Source organism: Microcaecilia unicolor, chromosome 11 (assembly GCF_901765095.1).
Source record: "Microcaecilia unicolor chromosome 11, aMicUni1.1, whole genome shotgun sequence".
Classification (NCBI taxonomy): domain Eukaryota; kingdom Metazoa; phylum Chordata; class Amphibia; order Gymnophiona; family Siphonopidae; genus Microcaecilia; species Microcaecilia unicolor.
Window position 1 is genome coordinate 99826048 of NC_044041.1, and position 21937 is coordinate 99847984.

General features: G+C 47.6%; 1 protein-coding gene across 1 annotated transcript in view; it reads left to right on the forward strand.

Moving 5' to 3' along the window:
• LOC115480543 (unconventional myosin-If-like) overlaps nt 1-21937 on the forward strand; it is a 173776-nt gene that overhangs the window by 144375 nt on the left and 7464 nt on the right. The window contains exons 23-25 of the mRNA XM_030219298.1: nt 3334-3480; nt 5615-5763; nt 7464-7547. Coding sequence (XP_030075158.1) covers nt 3334-3480; nt 5615-5763; nt 7464-7547 — 380 coding nt within the window. The remainder of the gene's footprint in view (nt 1-3333; nt 3481-5614; nt 5764-7463; nt 7548-21937) is intronic.

A 21937-nucleotide genomic window follows, 5' to 3' on the forward strand; every position in this document is an offset into this window, starting at 1 on the left:
TATTCAAGAGACCACATTTCATGAGCTCCATTGTCTGTCAGTATATCCTCTGTACAACTACTGATTGACCCCTGATGAAGGTTTTTTTAAAAACCGAAACACGGACCGTGTTGGGTCCTTAATAAAGTTTTTCTGGAGCATCTCACCTCTTGTCTTGGATTGATCCCTTGAAGTTGTTTTTCCACCTGTTTCTTTTCTGTGTTGGATTTTTGTGGAAATTTTTGGACAGCTTCAGATGTTATGCACAGTCCTATTGGAGCAGCAAGTAGGTACCTGGAATAGGCTAGTCATGCAGTGTTTCCCAAACTTTTTCAGTTCACAGCACCCTTCATGTTCAAGCAACCCCCCCCCCCTCACCACCAGTCTCCGCGCCCCCCCCTAGCCACACCAGTCTCCGTACCCCCCTCTGGCCACACCGATCTCCATGCCAAACCCCCCTTCCCCCCCCCCCCCGGCCATACCGCTCTCTTTTTCTCTGCACAAATATAACAGCGCTAGGGGGTCCCTATAACCAGCCTCTCCAAATGGCACAGTGATTACAATTTATGTTTAAATCTTTTTTATTAGCGTAAATGTAACATAACTTATACAAGGCATTAAACCGAACACAAACACAATTAGTCATCGTTTCATAAGTACCATCACACAATTTGCATTTTCTCCCCACCCCCAACCTCTTCGCCCCAATAGATTCTATGGTCACATCACATTGTGCTGCAATAATATGTGCGGAGCACTGTAACTTTAGCGGAAATTGATGTCGTCCACAAAGTATTCTGCAAAGCGTCCTTGACGACACATATAGTTGCCTATTGCCTGAGGTTACATGCCAGCCAATGTCTTGAGCTGCAACGGGCCCTGGCTCTTGTAGCCCTTCGCCAAAGGATGTCACCTCTGGCATACTTGTTCAGTTCCTATTGGTTGGAAGAACAATACAAACAAACTTCGTAACCTCCCCCCTTCCCAAACCCTATGAAAAGTTATTCCGTTATTATACTTCCTCTTTGTATATCTGTATGCTGCACAAGCCGGCATGTTTGAAAATATATGAGATTAAATAAAAAATTCTACCAATGTCAATGCCGCTGCTGCCACTGCCGCAGTAATGCCACCCCCCAAGAAGACCTACCTCGATCCTTAGTGGCCGCTGCGGGGGCAGGAAAGAATCCTGCTCTTTCCTGCCCTCTGCCACTCCTCTGTCTTCCTTTCCTCTTCTGTGCTGCACTGCTCGCTGCCGGCTGGGTTTTCAAAATGGCTGCCGAGGTTTCCAGCAGCAGTCTCATGCCGCCGAAGTCTCGGCAGTCAGTTTGAAAACCCAGCAGCAGCAGTACAGCACAGAAAAGGGAGATGGGGGAGCGGCAGAGGGCAGGAAAGAATCAGAGTAGGAGGGCAGGAAAGAATCAGAGTAGGATTCTTTCCTGCCCCCACAGCGACCACTACACTGCCCCGCCGCCGGCCCTGTCCGCCCCTCCCTCGGTACACAACTGTCCACTGTGGCACCCCTGTGAGTTCACCACGGCGCACTGGAGTGCCACAGTGCACAGTTTGGGAAACGATGGCGTACTGGTCAGTGCAGTGCACTGTAGAGAAGGTGACCCAGACCCATAATCCACTCTATTACATTTGTGGTGGAAAGTGTCAGCCCCCCCCCCCAAACCCTCCAAAACCTACTGTACCCATATATAGGTGTCACCTGCAGCCATAAGGACTATTGTAGTGGTGGATAGTTAGGTACAGTAGGTTTTTCATGGGTTTTGAAGGGCTCACCATCTAATATAATAATTTGCTCCGCCAACATTCCAATGTGTCTCACTGGGATCGTAACCACCTGCTGACATCACTCCTCCAACATTCTCCTCAAATGTTCCAATGTGTGTCACTGGGATTGTAACCACTTGCTGACGTCACTCCTCCAACGTTCTCCGTCCCCCCTCCCTCTCAGTTCCATGGGACCCTGGAACTGGGAGGGAGGGACGGAAGGACAGAGGGAGGGGGGACCCTGGAAATGGGAGGGAGGGGGACACTGGAACTCGGAGGGGGGAGGGAGGGGGGCCTGGAACGCAGAGGGAGGTGGAGGGGGCAGGGGAGAGATGCTGCACATGGATGGATGGAGGGGGCAGGGCACAGAGGACGTTGCCTGCATATGGATGAATGCAGGGGAGCGAGGGGACCCTGAAACTCGGAGGGAGGCAGGGAGGGGAAGACCCTGGAACTCGGAGGCAGGGAGGGAGGGAGGGGACGACCCTGGAACTCAGAGAGAGGGAGGGGGACAACAACCCTGGAACTCGGAGGAAGGGAGGGGGACAATGATCCTGGAACTGGGAGGGAGGGGGGACGACCTTGGAACTCAGAGGGCGGGAGGGAGGGGGGACCCTGGAACTGGGAGGGAGGGGGGCCCTGGCACACACTCACGCTCACACACACACTCTCTCTCTCACAGACACACTCGCACCCAGTCTAACTCTTTCTCTGTCACACTCTCACGCTCACACACACACTCTCTCTCTCTCACAGACACACTCGCACCCAGTCTCACTCTTTCTCTGTCACACACACACACTCGCACATTCACTCTCTCTCTCTCTCACACAGTCACTCTCACACACACTCTCTCAAACATACACCCTCTGAGGAAAACCTTGCTAGCACCCGTTTCATTTGTGTCAGAAAGGGGCCTTTTTTACTAGTACAATATAAAGGGGTAATGGTGAGATGCATACCTAGGACCTTTTATGAGAAGTCCACTGAAGTGACCCCTAGGGTGCCATATTGCTTTGCTGGGATACCTGTGTGGCCAGTCTACTAGGAAGCTGACTCCTCCTACATTCCAGTGGCTTGATTTTGTGTGTTTTTCATTTTTTTAATGATCCAAAAAGATAGACATACTAAGAACAACATCTAGGCAATGGTCGTTTTTAAAGAAAAAAGATAGACATTTTTCTGCTTTGAAAATGGTCATTTTCATTACTTGATTTTTGAATGTTTTCAGCAAAACATCCAAAGTCAGATTTAGACGTCATATCAAAAATGCCCCTTTATGTCTGTTGGACCTTTGGTCTGACCTAGTATGACAATTCTTATGTTTTTATGAATAATCCTCCAGAGAACAAGTCACACTGCCTCTCCCAAACCTCCCACAACCTTTCCGAACCCAATATACACATGACGCATACTATCATTGCCAGCAAGGATGTGGAGTCCCTAAGTATGGTTATGTTAAAACTGGAACTTGGAACTCCTGACTCGGTTGCGCACAAGACCATCTTGTTATCTTTGAACCTGACTTTTCAATTTTGCTTTGTTTGTTTTGTGTTTTTTTTTTCAATTTGGCAGCACAAGGCAAGATGATTTCTTCATTCTTCATGAGGTAGAGCACGACAGCTTGCTGGAGTCCTTGTTTAAGACGGAACTGCTCAGTCTCTTGTGCAAACGCTATGAAGAGATCACCAAAACCAAGCTGCAGCTCCACTTTGCAGACACGTAAGGGGCACTAAGATTACAGGAAAAGCTAAGATGGGGGAGAAAAGAAGGTGGGGAGCCAGACACCACTATTTCATATAAGCTCCAACCAATCACAACTTAGTCAAACAGGGAAGCCAGTCAGTAGAGTCTGTATTCTAACTCATTGAACCCTGTTCAGGAGTCAGGAACAAGGGGCCCTGTGTTTCTGTGTAAAGAACTGTAGAAGATATCATTTTTATTGGACTAACTCGATATGTCTGGGTCAAGCTTTTGAAAGCCTCATTCCCTTCATTGGATTAATAAGGAAATGGTTCAGTTTCACTGGGTTGAAATAACACAGTCAGCTAGACCGTAGATTGTCTGCAGAGACCATTACAGCTCAGCAGGGCCGCTAAGGGGGGGGTGCAAGGAGGCCAAGATTTCCTGGGCCCAGCCTCCAAAGGGGAGCCCGGCGCTGGCAAGGTTTCAAGGGAGCAGAAGCTTCTTCCTGCCTGCCCTCTTCTATGTCTGTCTCTCTCCAGCTCCTGTGTGCCGGGACCCAGATGATTGCGCTAATGTGATAACCCGGGCCCCAGCACATAGGAGCAGGAGATGACAGACTGAGAGAGGAGCAGACACAGGAAGGTAAGGAGGTGGGGCTGGGGTGGTCCGTGTGGGAGGGTGGCCCTAGGGGGGGGTGCGGCGGAGGCCCAGGTGGGGGGGGGGGGCGGTCCTGCCCCGGGCCTGGATGTGTCTCTCGGCGGCCCTGCCGCTCAGGAAATGGGAGATGGGAAGAGTTCACAAGAGTGATGGTGAGAGCAGGACTTCTACAGGTCAAAAGTCCTATATCAGATAATAAAATAAGAACATAAGAATAGCCATACTGGATCAGATCAATGGTCAACTAGCTCAGTAAACTATTTCCAACAGTGACCAAGCCAGTTCACAAGAACTGGCAGAAACCCAAACAGTAACAACATTCCATGCTACCAATCCCAGGGCAAGCAGTTGCTTCCCCCATTTCTATCTAAATAGTAGACAATGGACTTTTCCTCCAGGAACTTGTCCAAACATTTTTTAAACCCAGATACACTAACCGCTGTTACCACATCTTCCGGCAATGAGTTCCAGAGCTTAACTATTCTTTGAGTGAAAAAAAATTCCTCCTATTTGTTTTAAAAGTATTTCCACAAAACTTCATTGAGTGTCCCCTAACCTTTGTACTTTTTGAAAGAGTAAAAAAATCGATTCACTTCTGTTTGTTTTACAACACTCAGGATTTTGTAGACCTCAATCATATCTCTCCTCATCCGTCTGTTTTCCAAGTTGAAGAGCCCTAACCTCTTTAGGGTGAGAAATGAGGAATGAATCAATACACCAACTCTGCAGGGCAATTCTGTAACTTGGTGCCAACACTTACTTGCTAATTATACACGTTAGAGGCGTCACAATTGGCTGGTATGCATGTCAGTGCACTAGGCACCATTTTTTAAGGTCATGCCTAAGTGCTGTAGTGCATAACTGCAAGGGGGCATATGTGTGGGTAGAGCATAGGCGGGCTATGAACAGGTCTCCAACTTATTTGAATTCTATAAGTTCCAGTGGTTCCCAAACCTGGTCCTGGAGGCACCCCAGTCAGTCAGATTTTCTGGATAGCCACAATGAATATTCATGAGAGAGATTTGCATACCAAGGAGGCAGTATATGCAAATCGCTCATGAATATTCATTATGGTTGTCCAGACAACCTGAGTGGCTGGGATGCCTCCAGGACCAGGTTTGGGAACCACTGAGTTATGATGCTGCACTCAGGTGCACCCATGTACACCTGCCGTAGAACTGGCATAAATGGTTGCAGCTAAATTTTGCCACACTAATTCCAGTTTGCACTACTATTCTATAACAGCATCTTTGCAAGCAAATGCACCAAGTGACTGAATTGTGCCCCTGGTTATCGAATTGCTGCTTTAGTGCCAGTAGTCAACTTGTTCTAGCCCATGAATTCTCAGCTCCAGCTCTGAAGTCCCACAGACTTGCCTGGTTTTCAGGATGTCCACATTGAATATGCATGAGAGACATTTACCTATGCTTGGTCTGTTGCATAGATATGTTGACTGGAAAAACAGAAAGCTATAAGGGAATGGACTTTGTAATGTTATATGCATCTTCTTCAGACTACACTTTAAGGTGAAGAAAGAAGGCTGGGGAGGAGGAGGCACTCGGGGAGTCATGTTTACAAGAGGGCAGGGGGACATCGCTGTCCTGAAACCAGGAGGCAAAACCCTAACCATCAGCATTGGAGATGGACTGCCAAAAACCTCTAGTAAGTAGCTGGCAAACTGTTGTGAGTTCTGCTCTCAGACTTGGGTGGGTGTTACCATGAAACACTGAGAGGGGGAAGAGTTGGGGAAGGGTAGTTGAAACCGTAGAGTAATATTGTAGAAAACCACAAAAGCATGCCTCATGCTACCCCTTTCCACGTAGCTTGGCTATAAATACTGACTGTACCCAGGTCATATGATGTTGAAATGTCTCTCTTCACTAGCGATGTCTTTTTGACAACCCTTCCAAAGTTACTGAAGCTTGCCACTAGCAATTTATAATTACAGGTAAAAATGTATTTCTGACAGCCTAATGGTGCTGCTGTGTGGGACACCAAAATTCAATTCCCATAAACATGTTCTGCTCCTGGGGCTACCTAAGGCTTAGAGCACCAAGGAAGCATTGGTCACAGGCCTTGGGAAGGAGGCAGCGCTAGCTGTCTTGTGTCAGTGACAACTGTCAGGCTTCAGTGGCCATGTGTGCTGGATTCCAAATGGAGTCACAGTCTATGCCCCTCAGCTAAGCATTGCCACGCTATAGAGGTTTGGCTGGGCAGATAGATGCTATTGCTTTTAATTATCAATTATGCAAGAAGAAGATTTTGAGCAGTCCTTTTCTTTATTGTGAGGTAATGTTACTGCTTTTAATGACTGATTATGTTTAAAGATTATTATTATTCTTTTTTTTCTGTTGTTAAGTTAGTTTATTGTATGTGATGTTTTCATTTGTTAAATATTTTGTTTGATATTTCTTTTTAAAGATTATTTCCTATGTTCTTTGGTGAGCCACTTAAGATGTTTGTGGATAGGTGGTATTCAGTGATAATAAATAGGGCCCTTTTACTAAAGCTTAGCACATGCAAACGGACACTAGCGTGTGCTAAATACCACATGGCCCACAGATATGAAATAGGATGCACAGCATTTAGCGCACGCTAATGTCGGTTAGAGCACATTCCCTAGGAGCTGCATCCAAAGGCTCAGGCCACTTTAGGCCAGAGGCTGTTAGAGATGAATACTCAAAAGCTCAGCACCTGTGCTAAGGTACCCATCAACCTAGGTGAACCTTCAGCTTTGCATCAATTTCAATTAACATTCAAACCCCCAGGGCAATCTGCTGAGATTTTGATACTTAAACTCAACATTCATAACCATGTCATCATCATTTCACCAAACTCATCATTCATGATCTCATCTCATTCATCATTCATCATTTCACTATCATCTCTATTTTTCTGCTGAGCCAAAAAAAAAAAAAAAAAAGATAAAGGTCCATAAGCACATACTGGAGTGGAGGAATGGCCTAGTGGTTAGAGCACCAGTCTTGACATCCAGAGATGCCCAGTTGATCTTGGGCAAGTCACTTAACATCCTGTACCAGATCATGCACTCCAGTAAGGACTAAGTCTAGAATTTTTCCTCCTCTTGTTGGCTCCTGTACCAGCTGCTCCATAAATTAGTCCTTGATTTTGTCAAGAAATTGTACCTCCCTAGCATGTCCTGATGTTACATTTACTCAGTCATTATTGGGGTCTTGAACTCCTACTGAAAAGGCATGAGCCAAATCCCTTTCCCTTGCACTGAGAAAGCGGAAGTTTAAATCCTAGGCAGTTTATTTCCTTGCCTGAGGAAAAATGTTAGCATGCAAGCCTTCTTCTATCAGTGACCTTGTCTGAGACACTTTTTATCTTTTACTCTACAGAGCCCACAAGGAAAGGAGTCCTGCAGGGCCAGAGAGGGGTCCGTAAAGCTCCTCCTTCAAGAGCTGCCCCTCCTCCCCCAAGGGGTAAGAGACTATCATGGGGACAGGTTGGGGAGAGGTAATGTGGAGAATGATAGCAGCCATGCAGATTCTATCCAGAGGTTCGGAACATCTACATGGATTTCATTCAGCAGTGTAAAGCAGCTGGATGAATTCTCTCCAGAGATTAGAACAGCTTCACACAATTATATGTGACTCTTGGGAATGTTCCTTCTTACCTTCAAATGGAACCATTTGGCTACTGGTATCCTGCATAAGGTGGCTGCCTGCAAAAAAAAAAAATTAATAATAATAATAATAATTAAAATTAGCTGTCCTGACAGAGAGTCCTTGGTTACTTTATGAAGAATTATTTACAGTAAAGTGATATTGTCAACTGATTTTGATTAACCTTTTCATACTAATGCAATCTTGGTTTTCTTAGGGCTCATGTGCCGCATTCTGGGACATTTACAGGCTCATTTTTGAAAGAAAAAGGCGTCCAAAAAGCGACACAAAAGGCACATGGGCGTCCCCATGAAAGAAGGTCGCCCAAATCTAATAATCAAAACAGGGCTGTAAGGGCGTCCACAGGGGGCGTGTTAGGGGTGTGTTATGGGCGGCATTACAAGATGGATGCCCCCAGCGTATAACGGCTAACGAAATGGTTCCGTATGGGTGGGAACATGGGCGTCCTTAGTTAGACCTGAAATAAAAGAAACCAGGGTAAGGGGGAAGTCGTCTTTAGACCCATTAGCGATTTTGTGCAGTTGGAGAGTGTCGAGAGCATTGTTGGGAGAGAAAGCTGAGAGTTTTTTGAGTACCCGTTACCTTTGTGTGCCGTAGTCTGAACGTTTTCACCCTCACCTGCCTCATTTGTGTTTTACCTTTTCAACTTTCCCTACCCCTTTCTAGCCCCAAACCCAGACACCACTACTCCTTCCTCTATCTCCCCCATCCCCTTCCACTATCCCTCTCCATTCACTGTCCCCAAGTTCATATTTCATTCCCTTACCTGTTTGTAGTCTCTGTTTGTCTCTTTGTCTTGTGTACTGCTGCAGCGTGTTTGTGAAGACTGCCTGGAGAGTGAGTGGCTAGAGGGTGTGGCAGGAGAGTTTGTACTGGGTCAGAGAGTGCTTGCAGTGTGGCTCTACTGTGTGTGACCGCATTGTTTGTCGGTGGTAGGAGAGTGAGTGTCAACTTCTGTTTGTTGCTGCTGTGTTTCACCAAGTTGGTAGGGAGAGGTGAGCACTGGTGGCACTGCATTGCACCTGTAGTGTGGGGAAATGGAGGCACTAAATGCACAGGTGGCTTACATGTTGTCGGAAGAGGGGAGGCACCGCAGGAGGTACTCATGCCCCCCGAGTTTTCAGGCCCCGTAGCAGTTTCCTAGACCTCACTGACCTGCAGTGTCTCACTAGGTACCGCTTTGATAGGGCTGCCATTGAGCACCTTTGTGATCAGCTCAAACCCCTCCTGCAGCCCAGGACCCATAGGAACAACCCCATCCCTGAGTACCTAAAGATCACTGCTTCTCTATCTTTTCTGGCCACTGGGAGTTTCCAGTCTGTCCTATCTGCGAACATGGGTCTCACCCAGGCTTCCATTTCTAACTGCCTCACCCAGTTCCTTGATGCTTTCCTTACCCACACCTCTGAGTACATCACCTTCCCCACCACCCCCAGCCCTGCAGAACAACATGGCTGACTTCTACGCTGTAGCTCGCTTCCCCTCGGTCATAGGCGCCATTGACTGCACACATGTTGCACTCAGACCCTCCCCCGGGCACGAGAGGTCACTTATAGGAACAGGAAAGCATTCCACTTACTCAATATGCAAGTTGTGTGTGACGCCCAGGGGGAGATTCTAGATGTGTGTGCCCGATACCCAGGTTCCACCCATGACGCCTATATATTGCAGCACTCCGGAATCTTCTGCAGGTTTGAGCGAGGGGAGATCACCGGCAGATGGCTCCTAGGTAAGTGCAGCATGGATCTGCCCAAACTATACCTCCTCCACCGGGCAACCCTCCACAACCCACTATTCCCCCCCCCCCCCACCCCACCTCCACAAGGTACCTGCTCCAAACAATACACACTCATGTTTCTCATCCTGCTTCTCCCCAAAGGTGACAGAGGCTACCCACAGCAGAGTTGGCTCATGACCCCTCATAGTGCACCCACAAACAGGGTCAGAGGAGAACTACAACAGTAGACATTGGACCACCCGTGGTATCATCGAGCGCACCTTCGGACAACGTAAGAACAGGTTCCGATGTCTGGACCGTTCTGGAGGGGAGCTCCTGTACAGCCCCCAAAAGGTGGCAAAGATATTCCTGGCCTGCTGCATGCTACATAATTTGGCAATGCGCAGAGGGGACAGGCCCTCCAGAAGAGCCACAGCCACCACAGCAGCAGGCCCCAGATGAACAGGATGAGGAGCCCCCTCCACCTTCCACCCACAGAGCAGAACAGAGTGCACACCAGCTGGGGGTCACAGCCAGGCAAAGACTGATCGAGACAAGTTTTGTGTGAGAATAAGTTGGCATTTATTTCTATGACATAGTATTTACACACCACCACCACCACCCCCCTTCCACCATCATCACCCACTATGTGCATATTCCCCTCCCTCCAACGCTCACCCCCACACCCCCCCCAGGCATGTCCCATCACTTTCCTCGCCACCTTCCCTTGGCCCCGCCCCGTTACCCTCCTACCCCCTCCACCGTGCTCCTTGCAGCTGATGCTGCAGGGAACTCTGTTGAGAGTCCTCTGATGAGCTACCCGACTCTCCTCCTCTGTGTCCACAAGGCAGCCTACTGCCTCGGCTGCCCTGTGGAAGTCCGGCCACCTTGCGCTCGTTGGCTTGCCCTGCACCTGGGCACAGGAACCCAGAAGGAGAGCTGTGTGATGGCTGCTGGACCAGTGGCTGGGGAGTGCTGAGGGTCTCAAGCTCCTCCTCTTAGCGGTGTTGCTGTGCAGTGGTGGAAGTGGACGCCAGTTGTTTCTGCATCAGGGCTGTACTAGGTGCTTTCAGTCATGGCGAAGGCCCTCGATGCTGTGCTCCAGCCATTGGAGCTGCTGTACCACTTCAAGTTGGGCTTCCCGGTTGCAGCTCCAATTTTCTGGCGCCGGTAATCTTCCATGTGCACATTCTGGCCCAGCAATTGTGTGGTGAGGCGCAGTAGCTGCCTCCTCTAGCTGGATGGCCTCTGCTGAGGAGGTGCCCCCCCACCTTCTGCATCTTCTTCTTCTTCTTCTTCAGTGCCACCATTGGCAAAGGCTGCGGGTGGTGGAGGGAGAGCATCTGCTGCGGGTGGTGGAGGGAGAGCCTCTGCTGCGAGTGGTGGAGGAGGAGCTGGCGCTGCTGCTACTACTGGGTCCTGTGGTTCCACCCCATGGTCCTGTGTGGTTTCTTGTGCAGGCCCACTGGTTTGCTGCTCTGTGTGCTGTGGCTGGTGGCCACTAGGGCCAGCTTCTTCCTCTGACTGGCTGTCATCACCTGCATAGCAAAAGGGGAGGAAGTGTGTTGGTCCAAATAACCCACTTTTGTTTTTCAGCATTCATATACATAGCCCCACATGCAAAGACCCAGCAAAGAGATGGAGAGGAATGGGATTGACAGGCAAGCCACAGATGTCATTGTACAATGTACAAAGTGCCTTCACCTCCAACTCCATTTTCTCACCAGACTCTGGCTGAGTACTTTTATGATAAGGTTCACAAGACTAAACTTGAATTCTCAACTAGGTCACCTCCACCTCTCCTTCCCTTAGTCCATTCTGTCAACCCTCCAACCCCTGCCTCCTTTGCTTCCTTTTTTGAAATCACTGAAGAGGAAACTACACATATTCTTTCCTCCCTCGAAACTATTACCTGTTCCTCTGATCCTATTCCCACCCATTACTTAACACTATCTCTCCGTCATCCCTTTTATCTGTCATATCCTCAATCTTTCACTTTCCACTGCGACTGTTCCTGATGCCTTCAAACATGCCGTAGACACACCACTCCTTAAAAAACCTTCATTGGACCCTACCTGTCCTTCCAACTGTCGCCCCATCTCCCTCCTCCCTTTCCTATCAAAGATACTTGAATGTGCTGTTCACCGTCATTGCCTTGACTTTCTTTCATCTCAAGCTATTCTTGATCCACTTCAATCTGGCTTTCGCCCCCTTCATTCAACCGAAACAGCGCTTGCTAAAGTCTCCAATGACCTGTTCCTTGCCAGATCCAAAGGGCTCTCTCTATTCTATCCTCATCCTTCTCAATCTATCTGCTGCTTTTGACACTGTTGATCACAGCCTACTCCTTGATACGCTGTCCTCACTTGGATTTCAGGGCTCTGTTCTTTCCCGGTTTTCTTCTTATCTCTCCCAGCGTACTTTTAGTGTATACTCTTGTGGATCCTCCTCTACTTCTATCCCACTGACAGTTGGGTGTACCTCAGGATCTGTCCTGGGACCTCTTCTTTTCTCCATCTATACTTCTTCCCTTGGTACTCTGATCTCATCTCATGGTTTTCAGTATCATCATTACACTGACAACTCCCAGATCTACCTCTCCACACCAGAAATCTCAGCAGGAATCCAGGCCAAAGTATCAGCCTGCCTGTCTGACATTGCTGCCTGGATGTCTCACCGCTATCTGAAACTAAACATGACCATGACTGAGCTTCTTATCTTTCCACCTAAACCAACCTCTCCTCTTCCCCCATTCTCTATTTCGTGGATAACACTCTCATCCTTCCTGTCTCATCAGCTCGTAACCTTGGGGTCATCTTCGACTCCTCCCTCTCATTCTCTGCACATATTCAGCAGACTGCTAAAACCTGTCATTTCTTTCTCTATAATATCACCAAAATTCGCCCTTTCCTTTCTGAGCACACTACCAGAACCCTCATCCAACTCTTATCACCTCTCGCTTAGACTATTGCTTCGTCACAGGTCTCTCACTTAGCCATCTCTCTCCAATCTTCCTTTTTAGAGGAATCCTCTCCATAGCACTTGAGCATGTCCTGCAAGAAGAAATAAGCTGGGACCATCTCTGCTGGGTGGGTTCAACAAATATTCTGGCAGTGCACAGAGAGGAAGAATTGGCTATGCAGAGGAAGGTTGTAGTGACTACGTGGCATAAGCTTAGAACTGTGTGCAGAAGGACAGTTGATACGTAGTTGTGGCTATAGGCATGTGCTCCTAGAAGGCTCTGTTGTGTGCTAGGCCATTGTGCAGAGGATGAGGGAACTGACTGCACAGAGGAGGCCATTTGTTGAAGTCCTGCACTACCTTGAATAAGGGAAGCTTTGAATGAATTTAGAACCTTCAAATAAACGGTAAGAAGAAACAGACTCCATATAATGTTCTTCTGCATCTGAACCTCTTAGGCTTCTGCGCAGGTGGGAGGTAGTCATCTGAGGCAGCAGTTTGAGATGAGTAACAAATGGAGGCTATCCTCTAATGACTTGGGTTGTGCTGTATAGTACTACAACAGAAAGAAAGCTACGAAGGTGGTCCTGGTGATGATGGGGATGTTCTGTCCTGTTGTTTGTTATGCTGTTAGCATGCCTATGCACAACATACAGTCCTTTGGGGCATGACTGAGACCCCTTCAATAGAAGCAGAACGGGATGTAGTCTTCCAAGTGGAAGCTTTCTGCACAAAACAGGCACAAATGAAGAGACAACATTTTGAAAGCTGAAGAAAGTTGTTTGCAGTGCCTGAAGTATTAATAAAGTCAAACCTCAACGGTTTACTGGAAAAATAAGTAAAAACAAAGTTTTGTTGGGAGACCTCTGTTATATGTCCATTTGGCAGAGTGGAAGAGAGAAAGCAAATCTTCTCGAACATATCTTAATCTTCACCTTCCTAATTGCAAAGGTCTCAAATACAAAACCTACTAGGCATCCAACTTCTCCGTTATAGGTAGCCAACTCTGGAACTCCATACCAAGATACATCCGAACAACCAACAAACACCTACCCTTCCGATAGCTGCTGAAAACTTACCTTTTCAAACAGGCCTATCCAAACTAATCCACACCACTAACACTATCCATACCTAAATCCTTCCCCCCACATCTCTTCATCTTGTCCTACACTGTACAACTATGTTATCTCAGGGATACTTTGTACCCAGACATTGTAAGCCGCACTGAACCTGCTATTGAGCAGGAAAGAGCGGGGTATAAATGCTACAAATAAATAAATAAATAAATCTGTTCAAAATTCTGCTGCATGACTTATATTCCGCCAGTGTAACTATGCTCATATTAGCCCTCTCCTCAAGTCACTTCACTGGCTCCCTATCCGTTTCCGCATAATGTTCAAACTCCTCTTATTGACTTATAAGTGCATTCACTCTGCAGCTCCTCAGTACCTCTCCACTCTCATCTCTCCCTACACTCCTCCCCGGGAACTCTGTTCACTGGGTAAATCTCTCTTATCTGCACCCTTCTCCTCCACCACTAACTTCAGACTCCGTTCCTTTTATCTTGCTGCACCATATGCCTGGAATAGACTTCCTGAGCCAGTACGTCAAGCTCCATCACTGGCCGTCTTCAAATCTAAGCTAAAAGCCCACCTTTTTGATGATGCTTTTAACTCCTAACCCTTATTCGCTTGTTCAGAACCCTTATTTTATCATCCTCACTTTAATATTCCCTTATCTCCTATTTGTCCTGTTGTCTGTCCTAATTAGATTGTCGAGCAGGGACTGTCTCTTCATGTTCAAGTCTACAGCGCTGCGTACGTCTAGTAGTGCTATAGAAATGATAAGTAGTAGTAGGTACAGAGCTGGAGACGAGGAGCGCAGGCAGGCAGGTGGGTAGACATAGAACTGTGGAAGGAGTGCAGAGGACACAGTGGCTACAGCACAGACGTGTGGGAAGGAGATATGCACAGTTTGGTGATGGGGAAAAGAGGAGGAAGTGGGGAAGGCCCCCAAAGCTGTGAAACAGTGGTAACCTACACACACATTGCTGGAAACCCTACCCCCCCCCCCCCCCCCCCCCCCCCGGCTACTTCCTGTGTCATGGTCTGTAATGAATAGTGATTTGTATTGCATGTGGTGTTCTCACCCCTTCCCTTACTGAGGAGCACCACACTGTCCCCCACCTGTGTAAAACAGAGTGTAGTGCAACACAACAGATACCCCAGCTTCCTAATGGTGAACCTACCTGAGCCCTCAGGCTGTGCTGATGTGTCAAGGGACCCAATGCCATGGATCCCCTCCTGGGGCAAGAGCCCATGAATGATGCGCTCGATGGGGGTCAAGTTAGTGGTGTCATCTGCTGGGGGGTTGGCACCAGCCTTCCTCCTGACATCACGCCTCAGCCGGCGCCACTTCCTTTTGCAGTCTTCCACATCCCTGCCACAGTGGAAGACCGCGTTGAGCCGGTCCCTTACTGCCTCCCATTCTCGCTGCTTCATTGTAGCAGCAGGCCTCTGGCCCGTGGAAGCAAAGAGATGCGTGTGCCTCATCTGGACTTCCTGAACCAGCAGTTTAATTTCAGGGTCGCTGAAATTACCCTTGCGGGTGGGTGGTTGCTTTGGTGCCATTGTACCAATGCGATGCAAAGAATCGAAAATACAGAGAAGGGTGCTTAAATACTCTCCCAGGGACGCCCATGTAAGAACGCGATGGGCATCCTAATTTCGATTATTGACAAAATCCCTAAACGTCCCCAGCTGCTCTGGCGATTTGGGCGTCCTCATTTCGATTATGGCTGAGGAACTATGGGCATCCCCAGCTCATTTTGATTATGGGTGAAAATGATAAACGTCCCCAGCTGCTATTCTCATTTGGAAGCTTGCATTCCCTTTATTGGCGCCTCTTTAAAACAGCTTTCTCTGTGCTTGCACTTTAGAGGTTTTTCTCTAGAATATGGGGTAGTATTTCAAAGCGTTCTAGCTTCAGTTATAGTAAACCTTGTTTCTGCCACTGTATGCTTTTGTACACCTGGGGTTTTTTTTTATTTTTGGGGGGGGGGGGGACTTTTTTGCCAATTCTTGAAAGATAACTGGTGTGTGGGCTTTCTACCTTTCCTTTCTAAAAGTTTCAGACTGGGTGTTAGCTGGTAGCTTAGCATATACTCTCCATACCCTCCAGGAGCTGCTTGCTGTGTGTGATATGCTCCCTCACTGCCCCCCATTCTCTCTCTCCTTTGTTGAAGCAGGCAGCCTCTGGTCCCTTGGAGCCAACAGATTCTTGCACCACAAGTTCAAGGTAAGCTCATACTTCTCAGCCACCTCTTCCCTTTCTGCTATGTAGGTGCTAAACAAACACTTCTTGCAGGACAGCTGGTCAAGAGGATTGCAAGAGACAGCAGTGGACTGTAATACACTGCACTCTGAGAGCCATGATTGTTTCTACCCAATTCATTGTACAGATGTCTTGTTCTCTATTGGACACACTCAGTTGTGGCTGCCTGTGGGGAGGGGGAGGGGAAGAGGCCCTGAGAATGGATGTGTGCATCCCTTATGGTAAAGGGCTCCCCATTCTCTGTATGTTCTCTGCATTCAAATCTTACCTCTATTTTCACCAGGTTCACGGGTATCCACAGCTGGTAGTTTTTCTCCTGCTTTGCACCTCATGTGTCTCCCCGCTAGGTTCCATCCTTCTTAATGTGGTAAACCACAGTCCCCTTTTATGAAGTGCCCACCCATTCTCAAGGTTGCTGGAGGTGGGGGGGGGGGGGGGAAGCATATATGCACTGAATGCCTTTTCCACATTATTCAAAGCAGTCCTACAATCCTCCATAGTTATGGAACAACATTTCTACATTCTATCCTGCAAACTATTTTCAAGGTGGCCACAGGTGCGTGCCTACCACAGCCTTGAGCCCTTAAGTCATGGTGAGGGAGAGGGGTTCTGGTTACAGTTCCTATTCTAAATTACCTGGAGGTGGCTACAGCCCGGTGCCTATATAATTCCCCTAGCCTGTGCCCTTCTGTACCTGATGTATTATATTGCAATTGTGATGAAGTAAACATCCATCTAATGCTTTTACCGTTGTTTTCCCTTTTCTCCTCAGCACTATATACCATTGCTGATATATTCAATGTGAAAAGATGACCCAGCTGTTTCTAGCTCCGTCCTCACCAATGTGGTTTGGTTGTGGGTAAGGGTGTCTGGTGATCAGAGAGCAAACATTGTCTATGCGCTACCTATAGTTATCTGCAAGTTTCTACTTGGCAGATCACTTGTGCTAGACAACATACCTATTATTTACACAACTCTGTGCTGTGGGGCTCTATGGTAAGGGGGGGGAGAGGCTGGATGGGCATTTCTGTTCCTCAACAGATATGCCCACCCAGCCTCCCCCCCTTACCATACAACCATGCAGTTTGGCCACACTTATGACACATATGTACCAAAGTTTCTCTGTCACAGTTCACCTGTCATGCAACCCAGATTGCTGCCTTCTCTCACATCAACCCCAACATTGATAATACCTCAGAATACCTCTACCTCAGAATAATATAGACATAGAAAACTTCATTAATGGTCTAGACCCAACCCTTGGTGAATACCCTGATGACCGAATATGGTCAAATTTCGCTTTCCTCAGCACCGACACAGTTACTCAGGCAATTAAAAAATACTCCAACAGCCACTGTCAACTGGACACTTGCCCCAGCTACCTAATACAATCTGCCCCCCACCGCTTCATAACAGACCTTACATCCCACTTAAACTTCATGCTTCAGCAGGGTATCTACCCTAAAGAAAAAGGCAACATCCTGCTCACCCCAATACCTAAAGACACCAAGAAAAAAAACAAACGACATTACCAATTATCACCCAGTAGCATCTATCCCACTAGTAGTCAAACTTATGGAAGGACTGGTGACCAAACAACTCAATGACTACATAAACAAATTCAATATATTACATGAGTCACAATCAGGATTTCGACCCCGACACAGTACGGAAACAGTACTACTCACTCTCCTAACCAAATTCAAGCAGGAAATAGCACTAGGTAAGAGCATTCTCCTCCTACAATTTGACATGTCAAGTGTGTTCGACATGGTTAACCATAACATACTGCTAAGACTCCTAGACTACTTCGGAATCAGTGGTGGCACCCTCAACTGGATCAAGGGTTTTCTAACCACAAGAACTTATCAAGTGAAATCAAAAATAAATACATCGCCACTGTGGAAACCAGGCTGCAGAGTACCGCAAGGATCACCACTATCACCGATCCTCTTCAACCTCATGATGACTCCACTAGCCAAGACCTTATCCACCCAAGGCCTTAACCCATTTATCTATGCTGACGACGTTACATTATACATCCCCTACAAACATGATCTGGCAGAAATCACCAATGAAATCAAGCTCAGCTTAAACATTATGAACTCATGGGCAAACGCATTCCAACTAAAACTCAATACAGAAAAAATGCACTGTCTCATTATCTCATCGCAATACAATACTTACAAACCCACAAGTATAAACACCCCAGGATATACCCTCCCTATCTCAGACAACCTGAAAATTCTAGGAGTAACAATCGATCGTAACCTATTACTAGAGACCCAAGCGAAATCCACCATAAAGAAAATGTTTTTCTCAATGTGGAAACTCAAACACCTGAAACCATTCTTCCCGAGGGAAATATTTTGTAACCTATACAGTAAATGGTATTAAGCCATGCAGACTACTGTAACTGAATCTTTGCGGGATGCAAAGATCAAATCATAAAGAAACTTCAGACCGCCCAAAACTCAGCAGCCAGGCTTATATTTGGAAAAACGCATTTTGACAGCGCCAAACCACTCTGAGAAAAACTACATTGGCTACCAATTAAAGAACGTATCACTTTCAAAATCTGAACAACTGTTCATAAAATTATTTACAGCGAGGCACCGGGATACATGACAGACCTTATCGACCTGCCAACCAGAAACACCACAAAATCTGCACGATCATACCTAAATCTCCATTACCCAAGCAACAAAGGACTCAAATACAAATCCACCTATGCATCCAGCTTTTCCTACTTAAGCGCACAACTGTGGAACACACTGCCAAAAGCAGTAAAAACTACACTCAACCACCTTAATTTCCAGAAAGCACTAAAGACAGAACTGTTCAGAAGAGCACAGGGCCGTGCCAAGGGTCTCTGGCGCCCCCCTGCAGACTACCAGTTGGCGGCGCCCCCTCCCCCCCCCCCCGCACCTGCCTGGCTCCAAGGCAGCGATTCCCCTCTCTCCCCTGCCCTCCCGCTCCCATGTAGGAACTGCCCGCCCTCTTCTCCCCCCCAAGATCCCGTTCCTTTTTTTTTCTTTTAAATTTACCTTCCTCCGGCAGCGCAGCGTCATTGAAGGAGGCGGCGCTCCCAGTCCCGACGTCTCTAGCCTTCCCTTGTTCGCTGTTCACTGCCCCGCCTTCTTCTGATGTCAAGGTCAGAAGAAGGCGGGGCAGTGAGCAGCGAACAAGGGAAGGTTAGAGACGTCGGGACTGGGAGCGCCGCCTCCTTCAATGACGCTGCGCTGCCGGAGGAAGGTAAATTTAAAAGAAAAAAAAAAGGAACGGGATCTTGGGGGGGAGAAGAGGGCGGGCAGTTCCTACATGGGAGCGGGAGGGCAGGGTAAGCACGCAGCGGCGGCGCCCCACAGAGGATAGCGCCCCCCCTGTGGCGCTTACCCCGCTTACCGCATCGGCACGGCCCTGGAAGAGCATACCCCACCGACCCAACATAAAATACCAGACACTTGCGACACAATGTAACCAAGGACCGTAATGGACATTACCTGACTCTTCCTCCCCTCTCCATCTCTAAGTTCCCCCAGTTGTACATACCTTACATGTACCTCATTCTACCACAATTCACTTTGTATTCATTCAAACCATGTATTTGTTCAGACCGAAATTGGCTAACGCCGATAACGGTAATATGTAAGCCACATTGAGCCTGCAAAAAGGTGGGAAAATGTGGGATACAAATACAACAAATAAATAAATACCACATGTAGTAAAGAAAGTACACACACAGACCCTCAGACCCTGGTAGTATAAAGTGTAACATCATAATATATTTTCATAAAGAAACTATGTACAACAAAAGTCTCATCAATGAGGTTGCTGTCCCTCCAAGGCCCTTCTCATAAGTTCTATCAGTAGCAGCACAAGCCAGCAGTGTGTATCCTGCCTTTGCTCGGCAGAGTGCCGCAGTGCTGTCACCTCCAGCAGCAACTGGTTGATTACAGCAACCAGTTGCTGCAGGAGTTGCAGTACTGCGGCACTGTTGTCTAGTGGTGCTGCTGGGGCTGGTGGTGGTGTTGCTGGGGCTGGTGGGTGCTCTTCCTCCTCCCCCTCCAGAGGAGGCATATTTGCTCATTGGCCCTCTTCCTCTGCCTCCTCCTGCTCCTCAGCCTCCTCTTCTAGTGCTGTGGCCTCCTCCTCCTCTGCCTCCTCCTCCTGCTGCGCCACTGGTGCTGTGGCCGCCGCCCTGTGTATGTAAAAGGATTGTCTGTGAGATCAGCACATTCAACATGGCTTGCATAGTGCAGGAGCTAGCTGGCCCGAGGCGGGGGATGGGGAAAGGTGTGGTGAGCCCTGGGCTATACCCATGGGGTGTGAGATGCATGAGATGACATGACAGGGAACCCTGGAAGCTGGTCTGCCACAGAGTACACAGGATGTGTTGGCAGACCACAGTCATTGGTCAGCAGCATGTTTGCATTATGATTTGTGACTATGGTTGGCTGTCCAGTTTATTTATTTATTTATTGGGGGGTGGGGGGAGCACATAACTTTAATATGAGGCAATGACATTCACTAAGAGTAGGACCTCAGGCAGGAATACCATGAAACAGTATCCACCCCAGAAAGGGGAATACAGAAGTGAGGCATGTCATCTCATTTATCTCAGAGGAGGTTAGTTGGAAGTTGCAACCACACTCATGGCAGGGTAGCTGCAACCTCAGGCCTTGATCTGGGACAGAGGTGTTATGACTTACTAGTTGCCTATTAGCCACATAGAAACTGTTATTGTACAGGACATTTGCATGATTAAATAAATAAATTTACAAATGAGTACTGGTGCCCTGTTTATAATACTTACGTCGAGCCCTGAGGTGCCGTCACACTGTTCTGATCATATCAGGGCTCTCCCGCTTTATTCTGTGGAACCTGCGCCTCAGGGACTTGAGGTCCCTCCAAATGCCAAATCTTCTGCAAAATATAAGTTTGTACACCAGGAGTCAGGGGATGGCCCTTCTTACCTTCAGCACACAAATTCATTTGGAAATCAAATAGGAGAGACACACAACACTGATTGGGGGGGGGGGGGGAACATTACATTGGTACAGGTGATGTCATTGAGGTGGACATGAGGACAGAGAGTACCGTTTGTGTGCAGTATTGTAGGGATGTGGGAATGGTTCTCCTTTCTAGTACATAGATTCTGTTAATGAATGTGCATGTGCACATATCACTGATTACCCTTGAATGCAGACTACAGTTAGTGCTTACATTGCTGAGGGAGCTCTTATATGTGTAGCTACAGGAGGGAGCCCTGATAGCCCAGGAGGGGGAGGGGGGAAGCAAACACCTACCTTTCCAATTTGTCTCTTATTTGACACCAGGCTTGAATCGAGACAGTCCTGGGGGGCAGGTGGTGGTGGTGCCTAAAAAGAATGCGCCGGTGCTTCATGCAAAGGTGCACTAGGCACAAATTTTCAGCATCGCTGAAATTTGGCTCGCGCCTCAGAGCCATGTTTCTCAGTGAATAACCATTGGAAAACATGCATCGCCTTATATGGACGCCCATGCATGATGGACGTCCTTACATGCACAGTTCCATATATGGACGGGTCAGCATGTGGACGTCCTGGCCCCATATATGATGGGTCAGCATGGACCGTCGTCATGCGTGCGGGGCCTTATCTGTTTGAGTACGTGTTCACACATGCGGAGTCTTCCTTATCTGAATCATTATCAAGTGTGCAAACCTCTTCATGTATACACAATAAAATATGTATGTTGCTTATATTTCCCGTAGCTGCATGTTCCACAAGTACGGTGCAGTTCTGTGAGAAACATGTCCTTGTTACTGTACTTTACACTTATGAATGTTCCTTATATTTTCCCATACCTGGATGTCTGCAACTACATGCATTGTACTTGCGGAACCAGGTACATCAAAGAAGTCTAAAGTATAGTAATAAGGACGTCTTTCTCGTAGAACCGGCGAAGGACGTTAATATGACAGTACAGTAAGTTTTAGGGATGTCCTTTTGTGGTTCTGGAAGATGGGCATCCTTTTCACTATATTTTGGGCATCCCTAATTTGGGCGTTTCGCACTTCGATAATGGAATGTCTAAGGACATCCATACTACTTTCCGATTATACCTACCTTATTTTGGCCAACTTCGCAAGGACGCCCTAATTCATACTTGGACGACCTTTCGAAAATGCCCC